The sequence below is a fragment of the Pan paniscus genome, chromosome 9 (assembly GCF_029289425.2).
Source record: "Pan paniscus chromosome 9, NHGRI_mPanPan1-v2.0_pri, whole genome shotgun sequence".
In the NCBI taxonomy this organism is placed as follows: domain Eukaryota; kingdom Metazoa; phylum Chordata; class Mammalia; order Primates; family Hominidae; genus Pan; species Pan paniscus.
The window spans coordinates 57,362,187-57,374,026 of record NC_073258.2 but is presented as its reverse complement, the minus strand read 5'-3'; the positions used below and the strand labels follow the sequence as shown (position 1 = coordinate 57,374,026).

General features: G+C 34.7%; 1 protein-coding gene and 1 pseudogene across 1 annotated transcript; both read left to right on the top strand.

Moving 5' to 3' along the window:
- Positions 1 to 409: 409 nt before the first annotated feature.
- On the top strand, positions 410 to 6,650 carry LOC100967591 (olfactory receptor 8J2). The gene is made up of 2 exons (XM_057299032.2): positions 410 to 431; positions 3,788 to 6,650. The coding sequence occupies exon 2, from the start codon at positions 3,795 to 3,797 to the stop codon at positions 4,758 to 4,760; it is 966 nt and encodes a 321-aa protein (XP_057155015.1). The 5' UTR covers positions 410 to 431; positions 3,788 to 3,794; the 3' UTR covers positions 4,761 to 6,650.
- A 3,360-nt stretch (positions 6,651 to 10,010) lies between these two features.
- Positions 10,011 to 10,514, top strand: LOC100967243 (N-alpha-acetyltransferase 50-like; annotated as a pseudogene).
- Positions 10,515 to 11,840: the final 1,326 nt, after the last annotated feature.

The window sequence follows — 11,840 nt, the reverse complement described above, 5'->3', positions numbered from 1 at the left end:
ATATGGGGGTTACATTTAGTTCTGTTCACAATATTCACATTAAAATTGACCATTGGAGCCAGAATCCTGTGCTTGCTATCTATTGATTTTTTCAACCCAGGGCCAGCAGTATCAATTCTCATTTTATATAGGAGTAATTGCATTCTTTTTTTATTTAATAGTATTATCTAAGTGAGTCCCTAGGCAATCTCCACATTTCACTCTTTGGGTAAAATTTTGAGTGGAATCTTGGCTAATGAATGCTGTTTGTCTTTCTTTCCCCAGGGAATCTGATTTTTATTTGGAAAATCTTGTTGTCAAGCTTGGGGACTGGGACCTAGAAACAAACATATTCAGTGTGCAGGTCTTCAGAGACTTCAAACTCTTGAAAAACTCTAGCATGCTTCGGGCAGGAACCTTGTGTCTGGGCCTGGCCAGATCTCTCTACACAGGTAGGTTACACCAAATATTTTACTTTTTTCTAAGTTTCATGTAAAAATCAAGTATCTTTGAGGATTTACCAATTTAAATCAGACTCAGGATTGAAATGATATCTAATTTGTCTTCTTTTCCAAATAACTCAAGTATCTGCCCACTGATTGCTTATTGGAAGTAACAGTGATACAACATAAACAATAGTATCCAGCATCTCTACTGATAGACTAGACAGCTTGAACATTTATACCAAATAATGAATAGTCATTACAGTTAGTATATTCCACCTTAATATGAACACTGATTTTTTTTCTGCCTTAGAACTGAGATGTTTAGAGAGAATGCTACACCAAAAGGGAAGTATCTTATGTGTCTCCGATGCATATGATTTGATGTTTCAAAAAAGGGCTTTCAAAAATACTTGACAATGATGAAAATGAGCTTTTATTCTTGCATTCCCTGGGGTGAAAAATCCTAGGATGAAAAGATTCCCTGGTACTAATAGTCAATCTCCCTGATGGATGCCAAAAACTCACGTTGAGATTCAGTGCTTGTCTCAAACCAGACCCATGTCTCAACAAGATTAACACAAATTCCACAGTTAGACATTAATGAAATATAGTCTTGAAATCTTCTCAGAAGCTATTTAAGAGTTAATTTGCAACATAACACCTCATCCAAAGGGTGACAATTTTTACAGTGAAATTGACATTAAAATTATTAACATCAGGTATATTTTTATTTATTTTATATTGAGATTCATGGTATTGGTAGACCTATAAAATGTTTCTTTTCAAAAACTAATTTTAAAAAAACTTTTGTGAAAAATTATAATAGCTCTTAACAGGAAAATTCTAACAAAAAATATTCTAAAAAAAAAAAAAAGAAAACTCAACAGGAGAAAACTGGGTCTGTTCTAAGGAAACTTTATGTCAATGGCATATACTTGCTGAAATAATAATCAACTCCAGCTCTGCCCTCAGCCATGCTTCAGAGGAGGAGAAATTAATAATGGGTAAAGATATTAAATATTTGCAAATTCTCTTCCTTCCCCGAGCTAATTGCACAAATTCAAGAGTAGCCAGTAAATAATTGCTATTGCTCATGATGTTATTTTTGTTGTTAAATTAAGGGTGTCTATGGAATATAAATGTCAGAATGAACAATGCACTGAGTTGCTTTGTGTGTGGCAGCCAAACAGGAAATATTTTGATCAAAGTAATTTTTAGCACAATGTTTTAAATCATAAGCTTGCCTGCTTATAAGACATGAAGTTCTTTTTAGCGCAGCGGCAAGAAACAAAAGATAGAGGATAGGCGCTACACACAATCAGATCAGTTTCTCAGACTCATATTTGATGTATTTAATAATGTATCATAACAAAGAAACATTGAAGATTTAAGAGGTAATCTGATTGCAAGACAGCATGTTTTGTTTGTTAAAAAAGGAGCTAGATATTGTGTGTCCCAGTTTTTTAAAAAATATGCAGTAGTATAATTCATTTGCTATTTCTGTATTAACTGTAAAAGCACTCAGTAAGGTGGAATGAATTACTGGAATTAAGAACTCACATTGAAAATCATTCAAAGCATGCTAATAACAAAAACTGAAGGTAACATCCATTTTGCATTCACTTGGTACCAGGCTCTATAAAAACAAATCATTTATGTGCATTATCTCATTTAATGTGGATAATACAAGAATATAATGCTTGGTAAAAATCACCTAGGTATTAATTGGTAGACTAAAACAAACCAATTACATAAACAAAATCACAAAAACAAAATAAAACCATGAAGTTTAGATCAATGTCTACATAGTATTTTCAAGTAATTTTGAGTATTAATTGGTAGGCTAACACAATCAATCACAGAAACAAAATCATAAAACCATGCAGTTTGGAACAATGTCTTACACAGTCTTTTTGAGTAATTTTACTTCAATGAGACTCAATTTTCTTATTAGACATGAAAATAATTACCATCTACCTATATTTTAGGGTGCTCCTGCAGAATGAGATAACTATTTCAAAATTCCTAGGATAACTTTCAATACATGTTACTTTTTAAATAAATATTAACAGCCTTCCCCACTCATCTTTCTATACAAGTATAATAAATCAAAGTAATCTAACTTTAACAAATAAAAGTTGTAAGTAATAAGCATTAAAAAATAAAACAATAACAATTTAAAATGAAAAAGTATAAGCTAGAAAGGGAAGGGAGAGTAGGGCTTCTGGAACAAAATAGTAGAGAAGAGTCTGAGTAAGAGAAGTCACAATGATAGGACAGGACTGGCTTATCTAGCAGAAGTAACGAAATGTGATTGAGTAAAAAGGATTCTGACTTTCAGAATTACACTCAGAGGGAAAAATATTGAAGTGTAGGCCTACTTCTGCACAGCTGAAGCAACATTATGCGGTAGAAATTGATAAAGCAAAATCCAGAATACTGAAAGTGTTTCCCATAGAAATGTTGAAATTCCCAAGAATTATTAATGACAAGTTAGGGGCTGGATAAGTCACCAGTGGAAGCTAGGAAAAAGATAACTGGTGGTCACCCCGTGTCATCAACTTCTTAAGGCTGCTCGCTCTTATCACTGGAAACACAGACAGAAACACACAAATAAAAATTGTAAGTAATAAATTACATGTGCATGTAAGTGTATATATATTAATCAATATCATATGCTAATCTATGCATATAATACATGTGAATATACATTAATATCAAATGCATATCTATTCATCCAATATTATGTGCTAATATAGTTGATAAATGCATAATATTAAGACATATTACAAAACAAATAAATATGTATTCACTCAATATAAACTATATCCAATAGTGAATACATAAATTGCTTGTCCAAACAGTTTTAAGACTCTTTTTTTTTTTTTTTTTTGAGACGGAGTCTCGCTCTGTCGCCCAGGCTGGAGTGCAGTGGCACCACTGCAAGCTCCGCCTCCCAGGTTCGAAGCATCCTCCTGCCTCAGCCTCCCAAGTAGCTAGGACTACAGGCGCACACCACCACACCCGGCTGATTTTTCGTGTTTTTTAGTAGAGACGGGGTTTCACCGTGTTAGCCAGGATGGTCTCGATCTCCTGACCTCGTGATCCGCCCGCCTCGGCCTCCCAAAGTGCTGGGATTACAGGCGTGAGCCACCACACCCGGCCAGTTTTAAGACTCTTAATTATCTGGTGAGTTTTTATTTCTGAAGTTTATGAAAACATGGGGAGAAAAACAATTAGGTTCTGAAACTTGTAAGAGTTTGTAAAACAAAATAAACTGATTTCAAATGAAATATTTAACAACCTAGCATCTAACAGAAACATCAATGTTATCATCAATTGATTTCTTTCAACTTTTTCAGGTAAAAGATGAAGCCAACAATACAAATGGCTTCAGGAAATCTCACATGGGTGACGGAGTTCATTCTTGTGGGAGTCTCAGATGATCCGGAGCTCCAGATTCCCCTCTTCCTGGTCTTCCTGGTGCTCTATTTGCTGACCGTGGCAGGGAACCTGGGCATCATCACCCTCACCAGTGTTGACCCTCAACTTCAAACCCCCATGTACTTTTTCCTCCGACACTTGGCTATTATTAATCTTTGCAATTCTACTGTCGTTGCCCCTAAAATGCTGGTTAACTTCCTGATTACCAAGAAAACCATATCATACTATGAATGTGCAGCCCAACTGGGTGGATTCTTGGTTTTCATTGTGGCTGAGATTTTCATGCTGGCTGCAATGGCCTATGACCGCTATGTGGCTATTTGGAACCCTCTGCTCTACGCCGTAGTGGTGTCTCCAAAGGTGTGTCGTCTGCTGGTGTCCCTCACATACCTTCAGAGTCTTATCACAGCACTGACTGTCTCTTCCTGTGTGTTCTCTGTGTCATACTGTTCTTCCAACATTATCAACCATTTTTACTGTGATGATGTCCCTTTGCTAGCATTGTCCTGTTCTGATACCTACATTCCAGAAACAGCAGTCTTTATCTTTTCAGGGATTAACTTGTTTTTCTCCATGATCGTTGTTCTGATATCCTACTTCAACATTGTTATTACCATTTTGAGGATACGTTCCTCAGAAGGACGACAAAAAGCCTTTTCCACCTGTGCTTCTCACATGACAGCTGTGGTTGTGTTCTATGGGACTCTCCTTTTCATGTATTTGCAACCCAGGAGTAATCATTCATTAGATACTGACAAAATGGCTTCGGTCTTCTACACCCTGGTGATACCAGTGCTGAACCCTCTAATCTACAGCCTCAGGAACAAGAACGTGAAGGATGCACTAAAGAGGTTCCTAGATAACCCATGCCGATCACTTAAACTAATGTAAATGTAAAGCTAAAACTATCTTCCTTTAGTGCTTTTTGTTTTTTTCCTGAAAACTGCTGTGTTTTTAAAAAAAAGTGTCAAGAAATTTTTAGAAATTCCATTCATTTCAGTGGGAAATGTTTAATTGTTCTTATGTCAACCTCACATACCCAAACAAGAAAACAATATCTATAATTAATAAAAATAATTTGAAAATAATAACAGTTTATAGATAACTTATAGATAAAATGTAAGCCACTAAAGGGTTTTTAAAATAATTTCCAAACAAGGAAAAGAATGCCTGATAGTGCGTGTGGAGGTATGTGGCATCATTTCTTGGAAGGTGGTCAAAACTCAGATCATCCTCCTTGCAAGAGATGTCTTTTGTTCAGCTACTAAAAATTATATTTTTAGTTTTGTAGCATTTTATCCATCAAGTTCAACTTTTGTGGAACCATTTTTATCTTGTATTTAAAAATAAATTTTTTTATCACAGAAAAACTACACATGGAAATAAGACTTAAGGGAAAACAGGCTAACAAATTTTTAAAGGGGATTTTCTTTTTTCATTGTTCTCAGTTGGTGTGTGCACCCGAAGCTAAATGTTGATGTTCTCTCAAATAAGACACACAACTTTTTTCCATCTCATCATAAAACATTTGTGTAAAGTTAATTGCCTTTGTTATGAAACTATAATACCAAACACAACTACTTTTAGCATTTTCATTCAGTGTAATTTGAAATGAAATTTTATCAGACAAAATTTTTTAAAAATAATATTTTCTTAAAGATGTCCTCCTGTTTTTTTTTAAGTTGATAGTTACTATGAACTACATCTCTTTGCATGTAAAAGGCTACTAATGCATGATGGAGTGAGGGAGAGTGGCACTTATATGTGAAATAAAGGTAGTGTCTGGAAATAAAGTACAGTTATAATATTTTCAGGAAGGTTAGAAGCATACTCAATCTGGGGACTGTGTGACTCAAATCAATATTTCAACTTCTAACTTTAGCCTTAAAGGAGCAGAATCACTGAAGGCAGGAAAAATCACACTATATGGGGATATTTCTGGTCTCAAGGGCAACATTAATAATAGTTCTATGGCATTTGCCTTTATGTTACTTATCTGTTTATTTGTGTATCTTTTTCTACTTTATGATGTGTGTATTTGGCTTCATCAACTGATATAATTGTAACCAGAGAACTATACTTCCCATTAGAAACAATTCTTTTGGGTCTGGCTAGATGAATAGCATTGGAGTAACAGGGCTAAACTCACACTTGCATTTATACCAATGTTATGCATATTACTAAATTAGTTAAGGTCAATAAGAAGTACTCCAGTGTTTTCTACCTTTTAGTTTGGCTTACACATGTGTATTTTGTAAAAATAATGATGTTGTCTCTTATATTCGTTTTCTATTGCTACTGTAAGAAATCACTACAAACATAGTAGCTTGGAACAACCCAAATGTATTATCCCACATTTCTAGGGGTCAGAAGGTCAAAGTGGATCTCATGAGGTTAAAACCAAGGTGTTGGCAGTCTGTATTCCTACAGGAATCTCCGGGACAATCTATTTTCTTGCTTTTTCCAGGTTCTAGAGGTTGCCTACAGCACTTGGCTTATGTTCTCCTTCCAGTCAGCAATCTCATCACTCTGACCTCTGCTTCCACTGCTGTGTCCCCTCTGCCTTTCACCCTCTTCTTCCCTCTCTCCCCTGTGATTGTCTTGGACTCACACAGATAATCCATAAAAGCCTCCTCATCTCATGATTCTTAATCACATCAGCAAATTCCCTTTTCCATGGAATGTGACATGTTCAGATAGATTCCTGTACCTGTCTTATTCATTAGTGCTCAATGGTATAGTCTTACAAAAGTTGACGTGCTATATATCCTTTCTACATTATTTACTATAAAATTTATGTAAACAAAGTATACACATGGCCTTCTTTGAATAAAAAATAAAAATCAGTTGGTTTTAAGGTTGCAAAAGTATATACACATATAAACATACACACTCATATACCACTTGTGGCACTTTTATTCATATGTGATGAATTAACTCAATCAACCTAGCAGACAAGTTTTCAAAGAAGCAAGATAGAACAAGTAAATTGTCAGCTCTGGTCTATATGTTAATCACCCCATGGGGCATGTCAACCTAAATAACAGAGAGAGGCTCTCTAAAAGAGAATAATATTTATTCAGGATTACAGCATTGCAATGAGAAGGCAAGTGCCATAGTAAATTATGTGCATATTCAGAGAGAAAAAGGAAGACAAAGGGTTTTATAGAGAAAAAAATGAGGAATATTATCTTTGGCTTCAAAAATCAGTAATAAGAGTGATACTAGTCTGAGGTTGGACAGGCAGTTGCTGGAGAGATGTCCTTGGAGAAGTATATATATTTTTAAAGTTGTGATGGCCTTTGTGCAAGGTTGTGATTTTTGCCGTCATTTGTGATATTTTTGTTATCAGGCATACAAGCCTGAGAACCTTCTCTCCATGCCTTCTAAGGCTTTGTCAGTTTGTGTGTATGTGTGTTTGTTGTTTTTTAATTTTTTAAACAGAAGTAACTCCATTTTGATTCTGACAGCTTTCACATTTCCCCCTTTTGATCAAAATATTCTTCCAAAAGCACCACTAGTAAGTCATACTGTCATTAAGTTTTGATGTTTCTTGGTGCCAAAATAAAAATAGACTTGTTTTGCTTTCCTGATCCCATCTCAATTGGAGAGAGTGCTTACTGACTGTGAGTTAATGACAAAACCCCATTAGCCATATTTGAGCAACATGAGAGGTTTGAAGGAAGAGACTCACAAGCTAAGTCTACCTGGAATTCATTATTAAGTTCAGTTCTGTCTGTTTCATAATCTTTTTGCCATCATCTCAAAGTGCTGAGTAAGCATTGTTTTGTTAGAAATTGTATTTCTGGAAAAATTTAACAAGTAACACACAAAGTTTAAAAGTGGAAAACACAAAGTGAAATTAACAGTAGTATGAAAGTCCCAATTTGTATAATAGTTTTGACCCTAGGTTTAAAGACAACCAATTGAATAAATCAAATGCCATTTATGCTGCCGAATGAAAAAGGTAGGCCTGAGAATAGTGAGCCCCATTATAGAGTTTTATTCTGACATTGTGGGAAAAGCTGCCTACGGCATTAAGACATCAACTTTTTGTCGTGGTTTGTAGTTTGACTATAACTGATTACAATATCAGGTGGTTTGGTAAACATTTTCTGTGGCCCGTATATGAGGCAGGAGGCTTGTTCCTTAAAATTTATCTAGTTTCAGCTTATAGGGCTTTTGGAACAAAAAAGTTTTTGTTTTCAGTAATTCTATAGAAGAAAGTTGTATTGGGAGAATCTAGAAGACTTGAAAATTTAGTGTAGTCTACAGGTAAATAACAAGAACTTAAAAACAATGCAAAGTGCTATAACCGAATAATGGATATATTATACCTTTGCTTTAGAAACATGACTTTTTCTCTGCCTTGATCACCTAAAAATCTCAGATTTAAAAACTTCTTAAGCTAGAAAGCCAAACCAAGGCAGACCTTGGATTTTGTTTACATACTTACAATCTTAAGGTTCCTAGGCCTGTCAAGAAATGATAATTTTTACTTAATTCCCTGTAAGGCAGGGAGCTGTTGAAATCTGGTATTTTATGCAAATTTTTAAATATGACATATTTTCAGTCAAATCCATGGTAATATGACCAATATTTCTAATTGTGTCCTCCTGCAAAGATAAATCAGATTTTTATTGAAATTATGTTATTATATAGATTGTCATTAAAAAGTTAGAATACTTATGAATAGTTTTTGAATTTTCAAGGAATTAAATTGGGAGAGAAATCAAATGCTTTCAATTTTTTCACAAAATTATCCTTTACCAAATTTGTGTAAATTATAGCTTATGAGAGAAATTTTTCTTAAATCTTGAAAACAAACCATTTAAGTAAAGAATCAATGTTTTAAACAACGTTTTAAATAAAATAATAAAAACACTATTTTCATCAGTTATTTTTATATTGCTTGATCTTGATTAGCAGTTTTATGAACCCATAAGTTTTATGAACCTATAAGTTTTTTTAACCAGAGTTCTAGACATTTTTATTTATTTCATTGCCTTTAAGGTTGTCATAAATCTGCTCAAGAATACTTGTTAAAGTCTTTTCCATGAAAGGCAATTTTGGATTATAGTTAATTGTAAATACTTTTAGAGAAGAATTTAAAGCAATAATTGTGAATGACAAAAAGTTAGAATAGTCATGGATAAAAATCTGATGAAAGTTTTCAATTGAGAAGGAAATTTATTTATCATTATTACCTATTACATTTTAAAATATCAATCAGAATTATGACTGGCTGAATCACATCAGGGCTATCAGACTTTTATAAATGTGACACAACTGGCCGGGCGCGGTGGCTCACGCCTGTAATCCCAGCACTTTGGAAGGCCGAGGCAGGTGGATCACGAGGTCAGGAGATCAGGACCATCCTGGCTAACACAGTAAAACCCCGTCTCTACTAAAAATACAAAAAATTAGCCAGGCGTGGTGGCGGGTGCCTGTAGTCCCAGCTAATCGGGAGGCTGAGGCAGGAGAACTGCGTGAACCCGGGAGGCGGAGCTTGCAGTGAGCCCAGATGGTGCCATTGCACTCCAGCCTGGGAGACAGAGCGAGACTCCGTCTCAAAAAAAAAAAAAAAAAAGTGACACAACTGAAAATCATAAAATGCTCACATCAATAATACATCCATACAAATATAACTTTAAAGAAGATTAAGCTTATCAACCAAAATTATGACTGATAACATATTAGATTTTCATAAGTTTATGTAGATTTTGAAACAAGTATAGATAACATGCCCCTGAATGTAACTGAAAGAAGATTTAGCATCACTTAGTATTTGACAATGTTTTCCCCTTATACTTTACTAAATAAAACTAATCATTTAGCAAGACATATGTTCTTGACATATGGTCCCAAGTGGAAAATTTCAAAGTTAATTATAGATCAGAAACTCTTCATTTTAGAGCCAAGAGCCCCATTTGCATGTGTGGAGAAGCAGTGGCACCAGCGCAGTGGTGCGAGACACTCTCATCTCCCTCAGGAGACTTAGGGACGCACTGCCTCTGTCACCTGCTCAGCTCCCTGCCCGGGTGAGGAGGCCGTCTTGTGTGGTTGAGTGTCTTGAGCTGAGGGCAGCAACTATGACTGAGTTGCTATTGGTGATAACAAAAGCCTCAGCAGGTGGGGAAGATGAAAGGTAGCTGGATGGAGCTGGGAGATGGGACACCACACAATATTAAACAGTAGAAGAGAAGGAATCGGGTTATCTTTTCAGTCAGCTACAATGGTAAGTTCCACAAGGATGTGATGGAGGTGGTGAACGATCAAAACTTGCCTATTTCAGTGATGTTCCTGTAGGTGCATTGTACTCTAGTGTGGCTCATTCACAGAATCAGAAAAGACTTTACATCATGACACTTGGATATCTGGCACCTTACCAAAGGCTAGGAATAGGAACTACAATGTTAAATCATGTCTTAAACATGTGAAAAAGATGGCACTTTTGACATCTATCTGCATGTCCAGATCAGCAATGAGTCGGCAATTGACTTCTACAGAAAGTTTGGCTTTGAGATTATGGAGCCCAAGAAGAACTACTATAAAACCGTAAAGCCTGCAGATGATCATGTCCTGCAGAAAAACCTTAAATTACCTTCTGGTCAGAATGCAGATGTGGAAAAGACAGACAACTGAACAAATTACCTTCTCAAAAGGAGAAAGAAGGAAAACTGAAGGCAATCATAACCTGAAAATCACGTGCAGTGAGATATAGCAAAAATTGAACTTCCAAAATATGAATCTAAAATACTTTAAGAGGAGAAATCTACCTATAGAAGTAACATTCTCATTTTAAATAAAAAAATACAGCATTTCCAACCAGAAATTAGGAAAATTAATTGGATCTCAGAAAGAAATTTGGCAGAAATAGATACTGTTTGCAGTTTAGAAAATGACTGTTACAGAAACAGATTTCAAAATTAAAAATCAAAACTTTTTGCAATTTTATTAAAAGCAAACCAACATTTCAATAAAACCATATTGTTTTACCATAAGGGACAAAGATTTAGTTTTATATTAGTTTATTTAATACTGAATAACTTACAAATATATTTATACATTTAGTTATAGAGAACTTGATTACAAACAAAATTTATTTTATAAATTCCTCTTTAAAATTATTTTCATGATTTATTCAGACCATTGTTGACATGTTTGGAATTTTAATTTTCTCCTATGCTTGCTCCTTTTAAAATAAGCATTTTACTTTAGTACAAAAATTATCACACAAGATTTTTTTTCTACAAAATTTTTTAACCTTCTTTGCCAAAAATACATTTTCTTACCCATAACTTTTGTCACATCTCTCTCAACTATTTACTAGTTTTTGTCTTGTTTTAATTTTCTTCCTAAATCTATTTGTTGAAATAATCTTTAAAAAACCTCTGAATTATGCAATATTATTTTTAAAAGAACATATTTTAGGTTTGTAAATATTTTTTTGTCAAAAAATCTTGTTTTTAATACATTTTCTATACAGAATTATATTGATTTTGACTGTTGTTGTTTTATTTATTTTTATTTTTATTTTTTGAGACAGAGTCTCGCTCTGTTGCCCAGACTGGAGGGCGGAGATGCGATCTCGGCTCTTAGCAGCCTCTGCCTACCAGGTTCAAGTGATTCTCCTGTCTCAGCCTCCTGAGTAGCTGGGATCACAGGCATGTGCCACCACGCCCAGCTAATTTTTGTATTTTTAGTAAAGACAGGGTTTTTCCATGTTGGCTAGGCTGGTCTTTAATTCCTGACCTCAGGAGGTGGCCTCCCAAAGTGTTGGGATTACAGGCGTGAGTCACTGTTTCTGTCCCAGAATTATATACATATTAATTAGAATTTTAACTCTTAGCAACCTAATTTCTACCAAGCAGTGTTAAACCATCTGTCATTTATCAGTATTTTATGGAAAGGAAGCCATTTTATATATTTTGAAACATGTTTTCCTATAGCATAATTTTTGTATGTACT